The sequence below is a fragment of the Oncorhynchus clarkii genome, chromosome 17 (assembly GCF_045791955.1).
Source record: "Oncorhynchus clarkii lewisi isolate Uvic-CL-2024 chromosome 17, UVic_Ocla_1.0, whole genome shotgun sequence".
In the NCBI taxonomy this organism is placed as follows: domain Eukaryota; kingdom Metazoa; phylum Chordata; class Actinopteri; order Salmoniformes; family Salmonidae; genus Oncorhynchus; species Oncorhynchus clarkii.
Genome location: NC_092163.1, coordinates 59,256,575 through 59,280,869, shown reverse-complemented (window position 1 = coordinate 59,280,869; position 24,295 = coordinate 59,256,575). Strand labels below are relative to the sequence as shown.

Here is a 24,295-nt window from a genome sequence, read left to right as displayed (position 1 = left end):
AAAATGCTTCCTGCATTTAGGTGAGGACTCGTTGGTGTTTCCTGAGAGAGAATTAACTCCAAATAATTGTTCTGGTGGCCTCAGATGATCCAGCGACAAAGTAAGCTGAATTGACTTAATTGATATGAAATTGATCCCAACCCTTCACAGTATCTCCAACTCTGGATCGGGAAAGACTAAAAGGACTTTTCTGACCAGCATCCCATTAACAACCCAATTAGAAAAAATCTAAAACTGTTTGATGCTGTCTCTCAGGATGACTGATGCGATCAAGGAGACGTTTGTCAGTCTGGGGAGCACTGGGGTGATGTCACTGGAGACCAGAGATGGCTTTGTCGGAGCAGGTGATATGAATGGACAGAGCCCCTTTGAGAAGGTACAGTACGAACGTACTTTTCATTTCAAGGTTATAAAGTTGAAAAAAAGCTAATTATATGCACTTTGTGTCAGTTAATCATACATTTTCTTGTTCGTTGGTGTACATCCTCCATATAGGTTGTGAAGAACAATGTTGAGACAAATGTGTATGATGGCTAGCCAGGTGTAGTGGAGGTGGGAGGCTGCATCCCGAGGAGGAGCAGAGAGTAAGGAATAGGATGGTTGCGCGGAAGAGTTCCTTTACAGAGCTGTCCTTATTATTTGATATGTAAAATATTACTTGTTGATGTCTAGTTCTAGTTTACTTCAACTCTATCAATTTATTTATCCTTTTAGAATTGATGTATGATTTTAGAATACTTGTGTAGAATAAATCTATTGATTGTACATCATCTATAACCTTTGATAGATAATGTACAAAGGGACTTCTCTTTCTCCACCTGTCTTACCCTAGAGGCTGTTAAGCAAATGGTAGAAGCAAAGTTGGGAGTTAAAGTTTCAGAGCTACATGTAAACTTAGGAACACAAGTAATATGGAGCGAGGGAATGAGAACAAGAACAAAGACATTGTGTGTACAGTAGGAGTGAACCAAACCAAAGGTGGCCTTTGAACTCTCTGTGGGCTGCCTTAGCTGTGTCTCCAGAGCTAGCCCTCTGTGATTTCATAAGCTTGCCCGATCTGTGGCATCTGCTTCTAGTGGCCAAATTCCCAAACAGGGAAAGGGAAGACACTCAGGACCCAGGGCTGTATTTCATTCAGTGAACAAGGGACAAGGGAGTAAGCAAGGGCATAAGCGATGGAGCAACTTAATGGAACGAAATGCAGCCCTAGCAGAGCCTGAGAAGGTGAGAAGACAAAAAGACCATAACAAACGGCTAGAAACTCCCACACACACACACACTCACACACCTAGGTATAGTCCGTCCAGCCCAGTGCTGTCCAGCTCCTGGAAGTAGCCAGGGTGGTGACTGGTGACAGTGACAGCCATGACACAGTGTGCTCTCTTCCTGGCTTCCTGCACTGTCAGGCCCAATTACCATAATCCCCCTTCTGTCCTTAAGTCCGCTAAGAGTGGGGAGTCAGCCAGCAACAGGTGGCTGAAAAGGGTCAGCTCTTCTACAATGGCCATGCTCAGAAGTCCTTCCCCTCACTCACACACATACAGTACACACACTCCTATCTCTCTCTCTCTCACACACACACACACACACTACCCAGCCTTCTTTCTCTCCCTCTCTTTATACAATCTGACTCATAGCATAACCTTGCAATAGTTGAGGTTTGATTTGTGGCGTTATGGATCCCTCCTCAACCAGCCAGGACAGCCAGTCTTAAGGAACACCTTGTAAACTAGTATTGTCTGGAGTACAGTACAGCACCCCTGTCTGTTGTTGTCACGGTGCCAGAGGGAGAGCTAGGAGGCTCCTCTTCGCCCCCGTCCGTCTGCCCCCTCCCTGGAGCATGCAGGAAGGGTGGACAGAGCAGAGCTGAGCTGAGGGAGAGCCTGGAGCCTGGCCCTGCCTAGAAGAGTGGAGGGACTTAGAGGAGCTACACCTGAGCAGGCATACGGAGTAGAGCGACCAGCACATCCAGCAGTATGGGGGCATCTTATTCAAAGAAGGTAAGTCGGCTTCCTATTCTAAGACAGGTTGGAGTTGCTGTTCAACACTGTTAATTTGTCATACTATACTGCCCAAATACATCTTGTTAACCATATATATGTTTGTTTGCATATTTATTTATTTACCTGTTGATGGTGTAGTTTAGGTATAAGGGGGAGTCACATGAGTGGGCCTTTGTGCTAGACTACAACTTATAACTAAGCTGTTATCTAATTTGCTGAATACTTAGGATTTATTTGAAGACTCATAAAGAACCAAGAACACCTTTTGGCTTAAAATAGACAGAGACACCTGTGTCTGTTTACAATAATACTATATTCAGTGTATGGTAACTGGACATTACAGACTAACAACATAACTTAATCACTTGGCTGAACTTCACACAGAACATAACTTGTATTACTCTGTCTTGACACTTGTCATATTAGCAGTTTGAATGGCAGGATTACCAACCTTGACCTTCCCATTGTTTCCCATCACGCAGCCATGCATGAATGTAACTGTGCATAATGCTGGGTATGAAGGCATTTATAGAAAATGTAAATTCTGCAAATACTCCAGAGGTTTCTCATTATCCAGGGAACCTCATTGTTGGCTGTTGATCAGGCAGATCATGTCCAACAGAGTATGCACACTGCTGCATTCACAAATATTTGAGCTATGGGGTGGGACACGCCTGTTTAAGGGTGTGGATCGGGTTGTGTTGACACCATGGAGCCACCGAATGTGAGCTGACAGCTGGGGTTCCCAGAGGGTTACTAGGGCATTATGGGATGCATGGGATGCATGCATGTGTCTTCTCATCAGGGGTCTTGTGTCATATCTGATGGGAATTTATGACAGTCAGATTAATGGGAGTATATCTGACTCTGATTCATACAATATATATGTCTGTGCTATGGTGAAGCCAGCATGGAGTCAACAAGTGTTAATTTGAATGAGCTGTGAAGTTAAGAATTTTGTTAAAAGAGAACACATTACAATATCACCTACATCAGACACCTGCAGGTGCTTTACCCTCATTGATATAGATTCACTGCAGTTTGCTGCAGATATTTTTGCATTGCTTTGTTTACCATGCCATTGTCTCTTATGTTATGAAATACAACCATCATGACATTCACGGATCTCAACACAGTGTGACTGTATCTTCAGGTATCTCTTGTCATTTTCACCAATGAAATGACTCAACCTTGCCCAACACCACCACCATTTCAACTACAAAGTCCAAATCAGAATTACCCCCATGAGTAAATATGAGGAGGAGGCATATGCGCTCTCTCTTTTTGCCCCACACATCCATTAGTGGAGGGGAGGATGGAGAGATAGAGGGAAAGAGCACTGAGTGAGAGAGGGAAAGAGCACTAGGCTCTCAGAACAGTGAAAATGTCACTGCACGACCAGGCTGTAATTTCATCCCCTCTGCCAGTTTCCGGGCCCCGCTTGGCACCATGTGAATACCCGGTCAGCCTGGACCTCACAAAACAGCGCCGGTACCAGCCATCAGCCCCACCAGCACAAAACAACACTCCCTTTCACTGCGACTAGCACAGAGACCGGAGGGGAATGGAGGAGGAAACTATTTGGCTGGTGCTTCCCCTCTTCTTGTGTTGCTGGGATGGGTGGGTGTTTGGGTGGTATGGCCTAAATGTAGCAAGCATAAACAACGTAAGAAGTGAGGCGTTAAGAATCATACTCACATGCTTCGCTACACCAGCTAAAGGAGGCTGTAATTATAACGAGGACATGTTGCTCTGATTAATTTTCAGAACAATTTCTGGTTCTTTAATGTAATAGAATATTATGTCATAGAAAACAGTTCATTAGACAACTAGCTGTAACATGAGAATTATCCTTTTTTCATCTCTCCCATTGGATGGCTGGCTTAGGTTTTCTTATAGGTTATAGATTTATAAAACTGTCTCAGGAGCCATAACAAACTCCTCTTAATCACAGAGGGGACGGGATGGATGTAACACCACGGGGAAGAGATTGATGTAACACCAGGATATTTGATTTGGCTGCACCCATGATGAGAGAGCAGCATAGTTATGGCACTCCGTGTCTGCACTGATAATACTGTGATTGCTCTACTGCTATCTGGGACATCAAGTAGAGTTAAATCCGTCTTGTGCCAAAGACCCACTGAGGCAGATTAAGGCAATCAGAGAAAATCCCTGTCTACATTACCCAACGGACAGGCTAAAAATACTGGTTACCTCTTAGAAAGAGTTTTACTGTGAAGTACCTGGTGTTATGGTCTCAGGCATGCAGAGAAACGATACAGTATCAGTGATTTGTTTCCACAAGGATCTAAAGTTATCCTAAATCTTGCCATCTTCTTTTCAGACTTAATTGCAAAGTAATGTATGTGATATAACAGCACTATAAGAATGCCGAATAACAACCATTCCTCTGTTACATTTCCTACTACACAACCAGAAGAGTAGGTTATGTGTAGGTATTTGTTGCATAACTGTTTAATTAGACTTCCAGACATAAGAACAGACCCATGCAGCTATTTGGAATGCTTTTCTATTCAACTGTCTGGCTCATCAAAGAGGTTCTTTAGTCACTATTGTCTGTGGCCACCAACACTGTCTAAATCAGGGAGGGAGAGAGATGTTTGAGGGAGATGAGACTAGAAGGTGGTTAGTAGCCTACAGGTCCTTAAAGTGCTGGGTCATGGCTAAGTACATGTGTGTATGTGCTAAGAGTGTTTAACAAAGGAAAGTGTAGTGTCTTAGCTCTTATAACTTATGTATACAATAAGAAAGACTCTGAATACAAGGAATTGAACTGGAGCTTCACATTTACTAAAACGAGTTAGTACCAGAATAACATAGAACAATGACCAAGGGTGCTCCATTCTTAAAGGGGACATCAGTAATTAACAGAACATAACAGAAAGTATTCTGAATCCCCAAACAGTTGACAGTCAATGCACAATTGAACTGGAGTACACAGGGTACAAAATAAAACATTAACAACCTATTTTGAAATGTACTCACTACTCTCAATGTTATTTTCCATAAGTACCATTAGATCAGTTGTGGAGTTTATGTAAACAGTCACACCATTCTGATTGAGAGCTTTGGGAGTAAATCAGGGCATGGTTGAGGTGAGGCACGGTATGTTTAACATCTGTATTGATCTGGCTGTAGTGAGAAAGTAAGGGGTAGGTTATCGTAGGCAGATGGCTACACCGACTTAGGAAACATCCATTAGTTAAGTTTGGCACACCAGATATACTGCTTACGTATTACTCACACAGAGATGGTAATGAGCTATATGTTGAAAACTGAGACAGGAAACTAGTACCTACTACTTCAACTGAACACACGCCATTCTCAAGATTAAGGTTAAAGAGTAAGCCACACGCTAACCTTTCCCTGACCCATGACCCTTTGTGATACAGTGAGAAAGACACATGAGAAGGCATGTGTGAGTTCAGCCCTCTTTAGGGCATGTAAAGTACACAGCCCCCTTGAGGGATTTGCACATGGTGTTGAGTGTGTCCTGTTGGATGTGTTGTGGTGAGGGAGGAAAGGGTTGAGAACACCTCAGACACAGCTTGCCCTGGCAGTGTCCGTAAGACTTCATTAAACAGGAGGAATTTAGGATCAGTCTCAGTGAGCTACAGAGATATCTGTGGATAATGGGTTTAAATATGTCCAAAACAGTAGGTTGTGTCCCTGTGAATTTCCTTATAAGGCAATTTGGAAAATATAATAATATACCGAGGTAGACACTGTGAATGAGGGGAATTGGAGGTATCTGCATCTGTTGCTGTTGTTAGGGGTCACTGAATGTTTAAAAGGGAAGGGTTGACCTTTGCCCTCTGGGTCCTGAAGTTTGACCAAATGCTTTTGATCCATGTTTAGTTCTAACCAACCCAGGGCATCCAATCACCAGTCACTCCTTCAACCATGACGCCAACAGTGTCTGGTACTGTATAAGACTCGAATTAGGAGACTCATAGCCTTCATAATAATTACCACAGGGAGAGACAACAGAGAGAACCATACAATGTAGCTGAGAGTGACTGGACTGAACTGGGCTGAACAGCTTGTGCTGTATCTGTGCTTTGCCTTTATATCTTGTAAAGCTGCAGAGGGTAATGGAACAAAAACTAATCTAACTACTTCTTCAATAAACTATAATTACTGTTATTGTTATCAAGCATCGTCCATTTCAGTCTGTTTTTGCAACAAACTAAATGGCACTCTGCCTTATGTTATGGTAACAGTAATCATTACTGTGCTGATTAAACATCTTTCACATGACATGAGAACATTACAATGACTGTCTGTCCTTGAGATCATTAGAGTTGTCTAGAATATGCACCAACAACAGGGGAGAATGATGTCTATATCATGGCAATAGTGAAAATATATAAAAAGTGGAGTACCCAAAGATTCCGATAGATGCGGTAAAGAGGTCAATGGAATACAGACCGTGGGGATAGAAGGACGCTAGATTGGTGCACATTCAACAAATCTGATCTAACAAAGTAGATCATTATCAAATCCGTCATGATTGATGTAGTGTAACAGGCCTACAATGTGGTTACTAAGTCCAATTTGGATATATTTGTCTGTTTTCTATGCATAACATTTAGAAGTGCATGCTAAATACTAACTCTTGTTAGTGTAAGCTGGTAGCATTGCTAGCATGCAGAAATCGGTGGTGGTAGTCAAAGTCGTTTTTTAACTGCAAAGAAGTTGATTAGTGAAGATGACATGTGTTTAGGTTGACATCCATACAAGCATTATACTCAGATTGTTACCTCAGATTGTTATACTCAGATTGTGAAATACACATGTAAACAATAGCCTAAATGTGGGTTAATTTTGCTGGGGGGCAATGAGAAGATTTGGGATCTTTCTCCCACGGCATATTCCCCCCACACGTTTCCATGGCATTTCTATTGTTTGGGTCGAGTTCCATTGACCTATTTACCACATCTACTGTAAATCAAATTGAGCCCAACCCTGATGGACAGGCAATTGATAAGAGGCTGGCAGAGCAGCAAACCCAGACAGAAGGCTGTACCAGCCAGGCCAGGTCACTCACCTTTCACCTGTGGGTCACACTTTGATCCCAGACCATGCCAGGCTGAGGCTGGTGTCAGTGCAGCCTGTGATGGAACTACAACATGTCCTGTGTCATCCGTCCTTGCTGTCAGACATCTGTACCTGGCATGTGACCCAGTGTTGTAGTACTCGAGACCGGTCTCACTGAGACACTCAATACGGATGCTCAATATGGATGATCAAACTAGCATGGGCAATGATCACAAGCCAGTCATAACGTGGCTAATAGGCTAGCCTATCTTTTTATGTAGCAAGCTAAAAACACAGAGACTAATGTTAGCTAGCTAGCTAGCTGTTAGGAGGATGTCATGCCGTTGGAGGAGTGGGTGAGTGAGTGACTTTTCCCCCTCATATCGTTTTCAGTGGCTATACACAGCTAAAGATGCAGGTGTCATTTGTTTAGCTAGCAAGAGCTTGAACGACTATTATCTAGTTATCATATCTCTTGGGTTCGCAAATTCACTCTGGTTATCTACTCCAATCTCAGAGCACTTTCGTCGGAGTGTGCCAGAGAGCAGAGGAGCTGATGAATTTACAAACGTGCAAAACCCAGTTTAATATGACCGGTGTCAGTAAACGTAGGCAAAATAAATAATAGTTAGTCAAGAACTCTCTATATAACATGTAAACAGACTAACCAGCTCTTCTACAGCGAGTAAAATGGGTAGTGAGATCTCATTTGTGTCTGGAAGAAGCTATCTAGCAAGCTAGCCAACGTTAGCCAGTTAGCTTGGGTGCTTGGTTGGGACAAGCATGCATTAGCAGACAAGCTGCAGAAGGACGGGGAGGCTACAATTCCCCATTGTTTATCAGTGCAATATTGACAGCCAACTAGCTGAAAAAGTTTGAGTATTTATCTAATGTTCCTTTGTTAGATTTTAGCTCAGCTTGCTTTAGCTAGCATTAGTTGTTTAACTTGTTGTTGATGTGCATAACTGAGGGAGAGAGAGCCATTGTTTCATCAATAGGACTGTAAAGATGACTTCCACATATAAGAGGACTTCCATGGTGTTTACATACAGTGCCTTGCAAAAGTATTCGGCCCCCTTGAACTTTGCAACCTTTTGCCACATTTCAGGCTTCAAACATAAAGATATAAAACTGTATTTTTTGTGAAGAATCAACAAGTGGGACACAATCATGAAGTGGAACGACATTTATTGGATATTTCAAACTTTTTTAACAAATTAGAAACTGAAAAATTGGGCGTGCAAAATTATTCAGACCCTTTAAGTTAATACTTTGTAGCGCCACCTTTTGCTGCGATTACAGCTGTAAGTCGCTTGGGGTATGTCTCTATCAGTTTTGCACATCGAGAGACTGAAATTTTTTCCCATTCCTCCTTGCAAAACAGCTCGAGCTCAGTGAGGTTGGATGGAGAGCATTTGTGAACAGCAGTTTTCAGTTCTTTCCACAGATTCAGGTCTGGACTTTGACTTGGCCATTCTAACACCTGGATATGTTTATTTTGAACCATTCCATTGTAGATGTTGCTTTATGTTTTGGATCATTGTCTTGTTGGAAGACAAATCTCCGTCCCAGTCTCAGGTCTTTTGCAGACTCCATCAGGTTTTCTTCCAGAATGGTCCTGTATTTGGCTCCATCCATCTTCCCATCAATTTTAACCATCTTCCCTGTCCCTGCTGAAGAAAAGCAGGCCCAAACCATGATGCTGCCACCACCATGTTTGACAGTGGTGATGGTGTGTTCAGGGTGATGAGCTGTGTTGCTTTTACGCCAAACATAACGTTTTGCATTGTTGCCAAAAAGTTCAATTGGTTTCATCTGACCAGAGCACCTTCTTCCACATGTTTGGTGTGTCTCCCAGGTGGCTTGTGGCAAACTTTAAACAACACTTTTTTATGGATATCTTTAAGAAATGGCTTTCTTCTTGCCACTCTTCCATAAAGGCCAGATTTGTGCAATATACGACTGATTGTTGTCCTATGGACAGAGTCTCCCACCTCAGCTGTAGATCTCTGCAGTTCATCCAGATTGATCATGGGCCTCTTGGCTGCATCTCTGATCAGTCTTCTCCTTGTATGAGCTGAAAGTTTAGAGGGACGGCCAGGTCTTGGTAGATTTGCAGTGGTCTGATAATCCTTCCATTTCAATATTATCGCTTGCACAGTGCTCCTTGGGATGTTTAAAGCTTGGGAAATCTTTTTGTATCCAAATCCGGCTTTAAACTTCTTCACACCAGTATCTCGGACCTGCCTGGTGTGTTCCTTGTTCTTCATGATGCTCTCTGTGCTTTTAACGGACCTCTGAGACTATCACAGTGCAGGTGCATTTATACGGAGACTTGATTACACACAGGTGGATTGTATTTATCCTCATTAGTCATTTAGGTCAACATTGGATTATTCAGAGATCCTCACTGAACTTCTGGAGAGAGTTTGCTGCACTGAAAGTAAAGGGGCTGAATAATTTTGCACGCCCAATTTTTCAGTTTTTGATTTGTTAAAAAAGTTTGAATGTCGTTCCACTTCATGATTGTGTCCCACTTGTTGTTGATTCTTCACAAAAAAATACAGTTTTATATCTTTATGTTTGAAGCCTGAAATGTGGCAAAAGGTCGCAAAGTTCAAGGGGGCCGAATACTTTCGCAAGGCACTGCATATGCAGAAATCCATTCAGGTGAATTTTTTGGTGAATGCGTTCTAATGATCTAAAGTCGCACTGTTGCAACTGCTTGTAAACACACAGTCCAGTTCAAAGTGAATTATGGAAGGCCCAGTGGCAAATGGCTTGTTTGTATAAAGCCCTACTATAGCTCTGATTGGCTATAGTGCACTGGTCTGTGTAAACTCCGGTTTTATTTCCTGTAGTGTCTATTAATTGTCCAAACGCACGGCCACTTTCCCACTCTATATTGCTATAGAATTTTCACAAATGCCTTAATACAGGTTTTGCCCCAGGGGTACGCGCAATTCCGTTGGGGGTACGCCAACGGCATTTTCAAACAGTACATTTATTTTTTCCAACTGGGCTATACGTTTGGGTGAGTTTTTTTTCCTCACCTGAGTAGCAACGTTTCACTGCCAAAAATAAAATTAAACCATCTAGTGTTCAGCGAAATAACAACACAATGTAAAATATAGGTAACCTAGTGAAATAATTTACATCCAGTCACATTAACCGTTACTTTCTCGTGGGACTCACTCTTGCGCGGGAAACCTTCACTCTTGCACAGACATTTAGAAACAAAACATGACAATTTGAAAAATAAGCCACGCAAGTTTTTTGAGCGAGAATAAAGACGACTTTCGAGTAGTAAGACATGTATAAAAGCAACAGATACCATTAATAAGAAGGGGCTAGAAGTGTCTTATATGGTGAAATACCGTGCAGCTAAGACAGGCAAGCCCCATACAATTGTGAAGGACTTAATTCTTCCTGCTGCCATGGATATGGTGGATATGGGGGGACAATGCTGGGGGGAAAGGCAAAAAAACTATACAGACAGTGCCTTCATCAAACAACACTGTTTTACGAAGCATCAGTGACATGGCAGGAGATGTTTTGAAACAATTACTGCTTCGCATACAAGCCTGTGAATTATATGTGTTACAGCTGGATGAGTCAACAGACGTGGCGGGCCTGGCACAGCTCCTGGTATATGTCCGTTACGTTTATGGGGGGTCAATTAAGGAAGAGGATATTTTTAAAGTACTGTACAGCTTTGTGACATCAAATGGACGGTCAATGGTGGTCAAGATGTGATGGTGTCTGTACTGATGGCGCAAAAGCCATGACAGGGAGACATCGTGGAGTGGTAACGCGCGTGAAAGCAGTTGCTCCCGACACCACTTGGGTACACTGAAGCATCCACCGAGAGGCTCTTGGTGGCAAGTGAATGCCTAACAGCTTGAAAGATGTTTTGGACACTACAGTGAAAATAGTTGACTTTCTTAAAGCAAGGTCCCTGAACTCTCGTGTATTTTCTGCATTATGCAATGATATGGGCAGCGACCATGTAACGCTTTTGCAACATACAGAAGTGCGCTGGTTATCAAGGGGCAAAGTATTGGCACGTTTTTTTAATTGGGAGACGAGCTTAAAGTTTTCTTTACTGACCGTAATTTTCACTTGTCTGACCGCTTGCATGATGACGAGTTTCTCACACGACTGGCCTATCTGGGTGATGTGTTTTCTTTTCTGAATGATCTGAATCTAGGATTACAGGGACTCACCACAACTATATTCGATGTGCAGGACAAAATTGAGGCTATGATTAAGACTTTGGAGCTCTTCTCTGTCTGCATTAAACTTCTCTAGGATAGGGGGCAGCATTTGGAATTTTGGATGAAAAGCATGCCCAAATTCAACTGCCTGCTACTCATCCCCAGAAGATAAGATATGCATATTATTAGTAGAAACTCTGAAGTTTCTAAAACTGTTTGAATAATGTCTGTGAGTATAACAGAACTTATGTAGCAGGCGAAACCCCAAGGACAAACCATTCAGAACACTCTCTTTTCAATGTGTTTTCATTGGGAATCCAGGACGGGACTTGCTTGCAGTTCCTACCGCTTCCACTGGATGTCACCAGTCTTTAGAAATTGGTTGAGGTTATTCCTTTGTGTAATGAAGAAGTACGGCCATCTTGAACGAGGGTCACTTCATGTGTACTGTTTGATAGAGGCGCATGACCAGAAAGCATGCGTCAGTTTGTTTTCTTCCTGTATTGAACACAGATCATCCCGTCTTCAATTTGATTGATTATTTACTTTAAAAAATACCTAAAGTTGTACTACAAAAGTAGTTTGAAATGTTTTGGCAAAGTTTACAGGTAACTTTTGAGATATTTTGTAGTCACGTTGAGCAAGTTGGAACCGGTATTTTCAAACGTGCCAAATAAATTGACATTTTGGATATATATGGACGGAATTAATCGAACAAAAGGACCATTTGTGATGTTTATGGGACATATTGGAGTGCCAACAGAAGAAGCTCATCAAAGGTAAGGCATTTTTATTTCTGCGTTTTGTGACGTGCCTGCAGGGTTGAAATGTTTTCGCTCTGTTTATGGAGGTGCTATCCTCAGATAATAGCATCGTTTGCTTTCGCCGAAAAGCCTTTTTGAAATCTGACATGTTGGCTGGATTCACAACCTGTGTAACTTTAATTTTGTATCTTACATGTGTGATTTCATGAAAGTTAGATTTTTATAGGAATTTATTTGAATTTGGCGCTCTGCATGTTCTCTGGCTTTCGGCCAAGTGGGACGCTACTGTCCCACATATCCCGGAGAGGTTTAACAAGGACAACACACAGGTCTTTCCATCATTGTATGGTTTTTTTTAGGTGGAAATGAACTCAAGATTACGGACACAGCGAAGCACCTGAGTGAGCTGGGCGCGCAATTATGTTGGTACATTCCCGAAACGGATGACACAAACAACTGGATTCATTATCCCTTTCATGCCCTGCCTCCAGTCCACTTACCGATATCTGAACAAGAGAGCCTCATCGAAATTGCAACAAGCGGTTCGGTGAAAATTGTATTTAATCAGAGGACACTGCCATATTTCTGGATAGGGCTGCGCTCAGAGTTTCTTGCCTTGGCAAACCGTGTTAAGACACTGATGCCCTTTGCAACCACGAACCTATGTGAGAGTGAATTCTCGGCCCTCACTAGCATGAAAACTAAATACAGGCACAAACTGTGTGTGGAAAGACTCTCTCCAATACAACCCAACATCGCAGAGTTATGCGCATCCTTTCAAGCACACCCTTCTCATTAACCTGTGGTGATTTATTCACAATTTTTGATGAACAAATATGTTTTCATATGTAAGTTGGCTAAATAAAGAGCAAAATTATTGATTATTGTTATATTATTATTTGTGCCCTGGTCCTATAAGAACTCTTTGTCATTTCCCACGACCCGTGTTGTGACAAAAACTCACACTCATTCTTATGTTTAATAAATATATTGTATAGTGTGTATGTGGCAGGCTTACAATGGTGGCAAAAAACAACATTTGAGAGTGCGCTGACCCTGCTATTAGAGGGGCTACGCAGCTGGAGGTTGAACGTTTTGAAGGGGTACGGGACTATAAAAAGTTTGGGAACCACTGCCTTAGTATACATAATTCCCAAACATTCTAAGAATTTATGAAATCTTGAAAATGACCATATGTAACCGAGCTCCTCGATTTGGTCTTATATAGATTTTTTTTTAATTATTTTTTATTTTTTTACATTGGATAAAAGTAGAGAGTTGGGGCTAGAAAATGTTATGTCATACACTGTAGTTGAGGAACAATAGGAAAGTAATTATTCTTTGAAATTTGATAAACTTCTAACTACACTTTTGAGAAAATGGCCTTTGAATGTATTGGTACACCTACTGGAGAGCTCTTCTTTGGCTACACCCATTCAGCATCGTTCACGCCCTCTTAAGCCTTAGCCCCACCAATCTCTTTAAAGATTCACATTTGGCCATGTGGTAAACACACGCTACATGAAGTTTATTTGTCACATGCACAGGATACAGAAGGTATAAACGGTACACTGAAATGGTTAATTGCATAGTAGCAATATCAAAAACAGAAAGTGTCCAGATAAAAATATTTTATCATTATTATATGACGCTTACGTCTCTAAATTGATGGGACGTGTGAAGGATATGCTATAACCATCCCCCAGCCACATCTAGCTGTGTATGGGTCACTATTGTCTAGACATTTACGTTCAAATGCCGCTCCTGTAAAGTAGTGATGTGCAACATACGCCTAGTTTCCTGAAACCAGTCACATCTTAGTGGTCGGTTGTCAGAAAATGTTTTAAAAAGTGTCATATTCTTCCCAGTGGTGTAAATGAAAAGATTTTAATGAGATTTCAAGTTGCTAAAATGCTGTCAGTTCCACTTTAAATGCTACAATGTTTCACGCACATAAGTTATTTTCAAAGAGATGGCGAACAACAGTAAGCACGCTGCAATAAAACCACAGTTTCACCCACCAGAGGTCGATCATTTGAAACATAACTTCTTGTTGAAAGTTGTTCTTGAAAAGGCAGTTGCTAACAAATTTGCAACAATATCCTCTTTGATAACACCTGCTGCAGCCGCTGCAAACTAGCCAACAACAAAAACTAGCTAGAAGTTTCCATATGTTTTTATAAAAGCAATCCCACCCATTAAGTCAAAATGTGATAGGTTGATTCCACTGTCACTCCAAAATGTTGCCCTAATATAGTTGAATGGCAGATGTCTTTATATAGCTAGCCAATGGCTGACATTGCTAGCTCGATTTATCTCCCCAGAGACCAGCAAAGGAAAATCCTGATTGGATATTGTTTTCTATTCAGTGTTAACCCTTTGCTTTCCAACAAAAACTGAACAGATTAAATCAGATCATTGAAAAATAATAATATAATTATAATAATTATTGTAGAAATCCTTAAACCTTCTCTGAAGGCGTAGTAGGCCCATTGTTCCCCACTGTGTTTGGGTTAGTAATAAATTCTAGACTCGCTTTATTTTCCCCCAGCATACATTTTTTCACTATTCTGAATGTCTGAAGAATCCATACATTGTTCTGAAATATGAACACAGAAATATTGGACATGTTGAACTCTGTTATGGTGGTGATTTTACAAAATTACAATCATGGTCTTGAATTGGACTCTCATTTTTCTGGTCTCTGTCTTGCCTCGGTCTCGAACCCCTTGTCCCACTCCTGGTCTTGGTCTTGAATTGGTCTTGCTTTAGGTGGTCTCGAACACAACACTGATGTGACCTACAGGGGCCCAGCTGCAGATTTATAGGACCAGATGGTGTTTGTGTTTACCTGCATGGCCCTGTCCTCATAACAAGCTCTTCTGGCTCCACCATATAGGAGATTATACTGACAACAGTTCAAATCCCTCAAAGATCTGTTTATTCACTGAAGCATATGGTTAGTGCCCGACAATTACATGACCTGAAATGGTACTGTAGCTGTAATGAGCTTAGTTATCTTTAGCGTGCCTTGCTCTGAAGTTAATTACTGCCACCACGATCTGTAGAGAGCAGAGAAGTATACCTGTTTCTCCACTAGGTGGCAGACTCAACTCAATCTGATCATGTAAGAATCTGAATCAGTACCATTGGGTTTATTGTGTGTTGTTGTTGAGTGTCTGTGCGTGTCTGTGCGTGTGTGCACGTGTGTGTGTGTGTGTGTGTGTGTGTCTGTGTGTGTGTGTGTGTGTGTGTGTGTGTGTGTGTGTGTGTGTGTGTGTGTGTGTGTGTGTGTGTGTGTGTGTGTGTGTGTGTGTGTATCGTGCATGTTAAAGCCTGTTGCAGGAAAGGGAACGCTTTGTAGTTTACAAGGCCTCCCAGATCTGAATGTTACATCTTAAAACCATCTGTAAAACATTGTGTCCTGTCTAAGTGCATTACTTTTCCTTCCTGGAGGGTAGCTGGAATAGTGGAACATGGTTCATGTTGAGCTGTGATGACCTGTGGTGCAGAATCTGCCTTCCTGAGATTAAAGACAGGGGGAGGTGAGAGTGACTAATGTACTGGCCTGAGGTGGGCACTGTCCCTAAGAACTGATCTTGGATCCGATTCATGGCATGGTTCCGATCTTTGTTGTGCTGTGACCATCGAAGGCTGGGATTCAATCCGACCGGCAGTAGATCTTGGGCAGCAGGTAGCCTAGTGGTTAGAGAGTTGGGCCAGTAACTGAAAGGTTGCTAGATTGAATCCCCGCGCTGACAAGTAAAAATCTGTCATTCTGCCCCTGATCAAGGAAGTTAACCAACCCACTGTTCCTAGGCAGTCATTGTAAATAAGAATTTGTTCTTAACTGACTTGCCTAGTTAAATATAAAAAATAAAAAAAAATACAAATCTGCGTTACAGCGCACTTGGCATTTAACGGTAATTTCCAATTGAGCCGACATATGCAGCATATAATGTGATTGCAGTCTCCGTGAATGTGGGAACATTGTCTTATAGACTTATTTAGGAAAAGATAAGGACAGAGAGGGGCATGGAAAAGTGTATTTAGTAGCGCAGACACATGCTGGTGACAGGCCCTTCAGCAGTGTACAACATGGTCAGTGTTTCAGTTTGCCCACTGATTACTTCAGATAGGATTTGGAAAAGCTATGTTAGTTCCTTGGTAAGTCAGGATCTACATGAGGTTTGTTTTGGGTTGCTAACTGGGTCTCTATTTACAGGGTCCTGACTGTTTTTGTTTAATGAAAACTTGGGGTGGGATTCAAACCGATCATGCTTTGCACCTTTTAAATAAACAATGCATTTTTTTATGGTGAGTGAGCGTTGCGCCTTTTCCTTTTCAATGTCTTACTACAGGTGTCAGGTTCTAAATCGGCATTTTGGAGAGTATGTCAAGCCAACAATCTCTGGGGCAGTAGTTCCCTCTGTCTCATCTAATGGTAGTGTCCTGAATGCCACTGACAAGCTCTCTGCTTTTACTGCGCTTTCATCTCACTAGGAGAGCACTACGTTAAGGGGCTCATATGACTCAGGGGGGCGTAAAACAAAAACGGTTGGTGAAGGCTGTCGCCGACATGTGTCTGTTTGCTCTGACCACTGCTGCTAAAAAAATACATTGAAACCTAAATAATATTTCAGTGAGTGTGGGTTTTACGTTCTCATTGGGGACAATAAAACATCAAAATCCCGTATGTAGGGAACAGTGTACTGTACTGAGGCAGTGTCAGCTACAAGACTTGATTTTGTAATTAGAGAAATATATATTTACATGTATTTATTTATATCCATGGTTGAAATTACTCGTGTTGACACAGTGTCCGATATTCAAATATTCAGTAAGACTCTATTCAAAGGGATAATCCAAACATAATCATAACTTTGTGTAATCATCATGATATACTCACATTTTGTGTGGGTGCATGTGTGCCTGCATACATGTTTGCGTATGTGTAACTGAGTGCTTAACTGGGCGTGAGCGGGTAATCAGGCAATATCAAAGTCATGTTTAAGGTGCGGGTTCAAGTTAGAGTTAGTAGTTGGAAGGTGCATTGCTTGTGTACTTTTCTAGCAACCCTACTCTCCTGTCCACGGCCTCTGCTAACAGCCTGTGTCGTCTGGGTAACCTGACCACCCTGAGGGGTGAAACCAGAGCACCAGATCACCGGATCAGGGTCCAAATTGATTTGACAAAAAAAGGCCAAACCTCTTTGTCTCACCCCTTATTATAGGGTTAGAGGTATAGAATCACTTTCTGAGTCTGCTTAATAAAACATGAGGGAAATCAAACAGGACTCTGATTGGAAAGGTCAAATGACCACTAATGGTAATGAGACACTGGGCCAGGGAAAAACACAACACAACAAACACATTCTAAACCCAGGTCAGCCAGCCTGCACAGTAGGGACTTGGTCCAGTGCTTCCAGAGCGGATTTAGACCAGGAATCCTCCAACTGGGATTTCTGGAAAGTTAGCAGAATTTTGCAGCCCTACTGAGACCTGTTTGGATTTAAATGTCCACTTACAGAAGCAAGCCACAAACCAGACCTGTTTGGATTTGATTGTCCACTTACAGAGGCAAGCCATGAACCAGACCTGTTTGGATTTGATTGCCCACTTGCAGAGGCAAGCCACGAACCTTGATACACTCCTGGGGCAGGAAAATTAAGAGGATAAAGTTATGGACACTCATAATCACCGAGATCAATACGGAGCTTACTGTTCTTTATTCACACAGCTCATAGACGTTGTGAGGTGACTCATCAATGAGAGAGGGGTTTATGCAGTGTGGCTGTAAATATGGAGTTTTTATTCCCTCTAAGCTAATTTAAAACTTGACTCAAGTGTTATTAGAACAGGCTTTGCTTCTTATATCTTCTTAGTGAGCCCCTGGTAATCATAATACTGCTTAGAGCAACTACGTTGTACTTTAAAGCAACGAGAGAGAGCATGAATATTAGGAGCAATGTGTTGTAGAAAAAATTGATTATTTACATTATTACTATTACATTTTACACAACATACATGTATTCCATTTACCAGTTAAAAAAACTAGTCTCTAGACATTATCATGACTGAAGCCTCTATTTTGATCATGTTAGAAAAAATAACATGCATAATAGTACATGATACAATCAACAGAGTTTAGATATTTTCCATGTGAGGTCATCTATTATTCATGTTTGTTGCTGTTTGTCATATTTACAGAACATTTTTAGAGTACATGAGGAACACCCTGTCCCAACACAGTGACAGAGACACATTTAGGAGAAAGAGATCATTCATTAAAACACTGCCCTCCCCAAACCTCCATTCCCCAAAACTCTCCATTTCCATGCACGACACAGAATTTACCCTATACCCCACCAGTGGATTAACAGAAATGCCCCCACCCCCAGTAATGCCAGGGAGGTAGGGGATGGGGGGGACTCAAGACAGTAAGGGCCTTGTCACCAAACCAAGCCTGAGAAAGCCTCTCCTAGCAACCGTAGACGGCAACACAATATCCTTTCACACAGCCGAGAGGGCGTCCAAAAGGCCCTTTGAATGGAGCTCAGCTCACCCCTGTGAAGAGGCTGTGCTGCAAGGCTTCAGTATGGACAACCAGGCCTCTGGGGCCCTGTCAGAGAGAGAGGGATAAGGAGGATGGGAGGGGGGGGAGAGAGAGGGAGGGAGAGAGAGAGAGAGAGAGAGAGAGAGAAGAGGGGGAGGGAGAGAGAGAGAGAGAGAGAGGAGAATGATTAACAGGAAGGGATTTGGGGAGCAGAAGGAAAAGGGGAGGAGCAGTAACAGAAGGGGTGTAGAGGTATGGGGAAGATGAGGGATACAGGTGAGGAGGAGAAGGGAGAGAGGATGGAGGAGGAGGATGAACAGGAAGGGATGTGGGGAGCAGAAGGAAAGGGGGAGGAGCAGTAACAGAAGGGGTGTAGAGGTATGAGGAAGAGGAAGAGGAGGGATACAGGTGAGGAGGAGAAGGGAGAGAGGATGGAGGAGGAGGATGATGAGAGGAATGGATAGAAGTAAAATTAGTAAGAGGAGTAGAAGTGAGAGAGATAGCGGAAGAATGGAAGGGTGAGAGGGCCAGTTTAATGCCTGCTGTCACTCTGTGCCAGTGGCCTTTAGCTGTTTATAGCCCCCAAACCGGTAATGTCCATTTAAAATCAATGAGGAGACACTAATGACATCACAAGCATGCTGGGCGGATGTGAGAAATGGCAATGATCAAGGTCTGATGTATCGTCTGAACCCATTTCTATTTCTCTCCCATCCCACCCATCTCTCTCTATTCTTCTTTCCCTCTCTCTACAGAAGACGTATAACATCAACCAACAGCAGCAGCAGCAGCAGCAGCAGTGTGTGAAAAACGGAAAGCACAGGAATGGCAGAGGTACGTCTGGCCCTCTCCGGTTACTGTCTCATGGAACAATAACATGCCTGGGAAGTAAAGCCAAGCAACTCTGAGTTACCATCTTGTTACCATCTTGTGTTATCACTGCCTCTCATTGTACACAGCGGAGTAATGGACCTGGCCCTCCAATCACTGTGACCATACCAGCCAGGTAGAGGTACTTCCGCACACTTGGCACGTTTGGCTGTCCACTGGTCTGGTTACACTGTAAAAAAACGTTTTTTAAAGGGCTCAAAGCATCCAGTAAGAACCTTAAGAGTCTTAAAAGAGTCTTACAATTTAGTGCCTGTGCTAACATGATAAACTCTGATTACGTTGATTTTGTGAAAGGGATTTCGTGGTACTTGACATAAACTAAAGTGTCCAACTTTGAGATCAACATGTCTTGGAGAGTTTTCATCAGAGTGCTGAAGAGATTTACATTTCTTCCTAATCCCATGTCTTACTTTGTTGACAAATTTTGGATATTTTTTATCAAAAGCATTATTTATAACTAACAAATAAGTCAGTGAACACCTTGTCACTTGTCACTCAGTTATTTTCTATACTGGTAAGTGCACCTCTCTTTGTCAGGAAAAAAATATCACATTGATACTGACATCCCTCTGACTAATTGCAGGCTAGCTCATAATCTCTATCCAGCTAACACTGTATACATTCTACATCCCCTTAAAGCAGAGGAATTGGGAAAGCCATGTGTAGATGAACAGCCCAGTGTGCTCTCTCCCAGTACTGCCAGCCTGGCTACTGTACTACACTGCTGAGTATGAAAGCGCCCAGATGATTTATGGTTAATATGAGCATTAGGCGAGAGAGTTTAAGCCTTCTGCTAATCCTACCAGCTACAGACCACTGAGGATCAGAGAGAGGGAGAGAGAGAGGAGTGAGAGTGTGAGTGAGAGAGAGGGGATAGATTGGAAGATTGAGAGAGAAAAGAGAGGGAAGGAAAAAAGAAAGAAAGAAAGAAAGAAAGAAAGAATGGAGGAGAGAACTAGAGAGATTGAGAGTAGGGGAGAGAGGGAAAGTGAGAGCATAGAGAAAAAGGCAAAAGAAAAAGAGGGAGAGAGAGTATCTAACAGCAGGCTAGAGACAGAGGGGAGAGGCAATAGATAGAGTAATAATATTAGAGATAAAGAGTGAGAGAGAGAGAGAGAGTGCGAGGGGTGTGAGAGAGGGAGGGGCGGGCAGTGGAATGCCTGGGGGTCATGTGACTGTTTACTCTAGCCTGGGCAGAGAAGCATGCTTTTAAAGGAGTGCTGAAGCAGGACACACACAGATTACACCCGGACACAGAGAGAGGGAGACAGACAGACAGACACCAAGAGAGGCATGGCACAGAGAGTCACCCACAGTCACAGCCTGTTCCCTTCTGGCCAGGCTGAGAGGACCAGGGACGTACTGGTCAAGTCAGGTAAGACCCATGCAGAGCTATGCTCCACTCTGTCACTATGACAGAACAGCAGGGCTGACACAGAGGCTTCAGCAGAAGCCAGATTTCGCAGGAGAGTGTTTAATATGTTATAGGCTCTGTTTATTTATGGGAAAGGGAAATTGTGCAAGTAGAGAGAAGGTGAGGGAACAGGAGGGAACTTTGTAGATACTAGATGTTGTTATCTGCTACAATTCTCTCTACTTATGGGGGAGAAGGTATTTTAGACACATTTAGGAGGACTCATTGTTTGGGCCTGGAACAGACAAACATGAACTGAAATGTACTGTACATATATGTGTACTTGAGACACAGAGAGCATCAGGGGGCGGCAGGGGCGGCAGGGTAGCAGGGGGCACCCGGGGTGGCTGGGTAGCCTAGTGGTTAGAGCATTGGGCTAGTAACCGGAAGGTTGCAAGCTCAAATCCCCAAGCTGACAATGTACAAATCTGACGTTCTGCCCCTGAACAGGCAGTTAACACACTGTTCCTAGGCCGTCATTAAAAATAAGAATTTGTTCTTAACTGACTTGCCTAGTTAAATAAAGGTAGAAAAAAAAAAAGATCAGTTTCATAGAAAAATCCACTGAGGACAGGTCTGTAACGTATGCATTGGTACAGCAGCACAGATTGTCATGTTAACAGTTTGGGAACGATGTGCTGGACACACCAAGGTATCACCAGGCACAATGACTTCACATAGCAAGAATAATTCAGATAATGTAATTATAATGCTTAAGCAGGATTTGCTTGTTTTGTACTCTGTTTTGTACTTTGTTTCATGAGTCTTGGGACATTACATGTTCTTTGTGTAGAAGAGCCATCTGTCCTTCAATTGGACAATACGGGACCACTTACAGTTGAAGTCAGAAGTTTACATACACCTTAGCCAAATACATTTAAACTCAGTTTTTCACAATTCCTGACATTTAATCATAGTAAAAAATTCCCTGTCTTAGGTCAGTTAGGATCACCACTTTATTTAATAAGAATGTGAAATGTCACTATAATAGTAGAGATAATTATTTATTTCAGCTTTTATTTCTTTCATCACATTCCCAGTGGGTCAGACGTTTACATACACTCAATTAGTATTTGGTAGCATTGCCTTTAAATTGTTTAACTTGGGTCAAACGTTTCGGGTAGCTTCCCACATGCTTCCCACAATAAGTTGGGTGAATTTTGGCCCATTCCTCCTAACAGATCTGGTGTAACTGATTCAGGTTTGTTGTCTTCTTGCTCGCACACGCCTTTTCAGTTCTGCCCACATATTTTATATGGGATTGAGGTCAGGGCTTTGTGATGGCCACTCCAATACCTTGACTTTGTTGCCCTTAAGCCATTTGCCACAAACTTTGGAAGTATGCTTGGGGTCATTGTCCATTTGGAAGACCCATTTGTGACCAAGCTTTAACTTCCTGACTGATGTCAGGGGTGGCAGGGTAGCTTAGTGGTTAGAACATTAGACTAGTAACTGAAAGGGTTGCAAGATCAAATCCCCAAGCTGACAAGGTAAACATTTATTGTTCTACCCCTGAACAAGACAGTTAGCACACTGTTCCTAGGCTGTCATTGAAAATAAGAATGTGTTCTTAACTCAGCTGCCCAGTTAAATAAAGAAGAATGTCTTAAGATGTTGCTTCAATATAGCCTCATGATGCCAACTATTTTGTGAAGTGCACCAGTCCCTCCTGCAGCAAAGCACCCCCACAACATGATGCGCTACCACCCCCATGTTTCACGGTTGGGATGGTGTTCTTTGGCTTGCAAGCCTCCCCCTTTTTCCTCCAAACATAACGATTGTCATTATGGCCAAACACTTCTATTTTTGTTTCATTAGACCAGAGGACAATTCTTCATAAAGTACGATCTTTGTCCCCATGTGCAGTTACAGACCTTTGTCTGGCTTTTTTATGGCGGTTTTGGAGCAGTGGCTTCTTCCTTGCTGAGCGGCCTTTCAGGTTATGTCGGTATAGGATTCATTTTACTGTGGATATAGATACTTTTGTACCTGTTTCCTACAGCATCTTCACAAGGTCCTTTGCTGTTGTTCTGGGATTGATTTGCACTTTTTGCACCAAAGTACATTCATCTCTAGGAGATAGAATGCGTCTCCTTCCTGAGCAGTATTTTTTATTTTATTTTACCTTTATTTAACTAGGCAAGTCAGTTAAGAACCAATACTTATTTTCAATGACGGACTAGGAACTGTGGGTTAACTGCCTGTTCAGGGGCAGAACGACAGATTTGTACCTTGTCAGCTCGGTATGACAGCTGCGTGGTCCCATTGTGTTTATACTTGCGTACTATTGTCTGTACAGATAAACGTGGTACCTTCAGATGTTTGGAAATTGCTCCCAAGGATGAACCAGACTTGTGGAGGTCTACAATTTTTTTTCTGAGATCTTGGCTGATTTCTTTTGATTTTACCATGATGTCAAGCAAAGAGGCACTTCGTTTGAAGGTATGCCTTGAAATACATCCACAGGTACACCTCCAATTGACTCAAATGATGTCAATTAGCCTATCAGAAGCTTCTAAAGCCATGATATTATGTTTAAAGGCACAGTCAACTTAATGTATGTAAACTTCTGACCCACTGGAATTGTGATACAGTGAATTCTAAGTGAAATAATCTGTCTGTTAACAATTGTTGGAAAAAATACTTGTGTATGCACAAAGTAGATGTCCTAACACTTGTCAAAACTATAGTTTGTTAACAAGAAATTTGTGGAGTGGTTGAAAAACAAGTTTTAATGACTCCACCCTAAGTGTATGTAGATTTCCGACTTCAACTGTATGTGCATTTTAAACTGATCAATGGCAGCTCTGTTGTCATATGTCTCAAACCTATTGAGCCACATTTCGCAAATTATGTGTGTTCACTTGCAGTATCTGGATGTCTTGTTTATTTAAATAGTATAACACCGGGTTCACCTCTGTGGTATGGCTGAGTTGTGATCAAGTCAAATAAACTGTGCTGCCTGCCGGACATGTTTGAACAGTTATTAGGAGATTGTGACTGACTGTCCTGAGTACAGAAACAGTCAAATACTGTACTTAAACAAGCACACCATGTACTGGGGTCCCTTATTCAAGCAGCATGTCTGTACTGTTCTGTCTGTATAACTGATTCATTCAATTCCATGAAGTTTACTGTATGTTCTGTATGATTCTGATGGCATGTCTGGTTAGTGGCCTAACGTGCGTCCTCGTTGGCTTCTGCTGTTATGTTAGACCCTTGCCTATTTGAATGATAATGACTTCATGGAGCCTCAGTCTGAATTTCATGGTGTGTCAACAATCTGTATTCACAGTGTATTCTGGGAAAACAACTCCCCCGCCCTGTCCCTTGGGAGACTGGGTGCTTTGGTCATCTTAGGGGCTAAGCCTGTGTTGCCATGACGAC

General features: G+C 42.2%; 1 protein-coding gene across 2 annotated transcripts in view; it reads left to right on the top strand.

Moving 5' to 3' along the window:
- Positions 1 to 1,682: 1,682 nt before the first annotated feature.
- Positions 1,683 to 24,295, top strand: part of LOC139371199 (protein FAM107B-like) — a 56,292-nt gene continuing 33,679 nt past the window's right edge. Inside the window, exons 1-2 of one of the 2 annotated variants that reach the window (XM_071111384.1) lie at positions 1,683 to 2,000; positions 19,359 to 19,437. In XM_071111384.1, the coding sequence (XP_070967485.1) occupies positions 1,977 to 2,000; positions 19,359 to 19,437 (103 nt within the window). In that variant the 5' untranslated portion in view covers positions 1,683 to 1,976. Of the gene's footprint in view, positions 2,001 to 19,358; positions 19,438 to 20,675; positions 20,870 to 24,295 lie in introns of those variants that run through there. The other variant, XM_071111385.1, reaches the window with a different exon arrangement.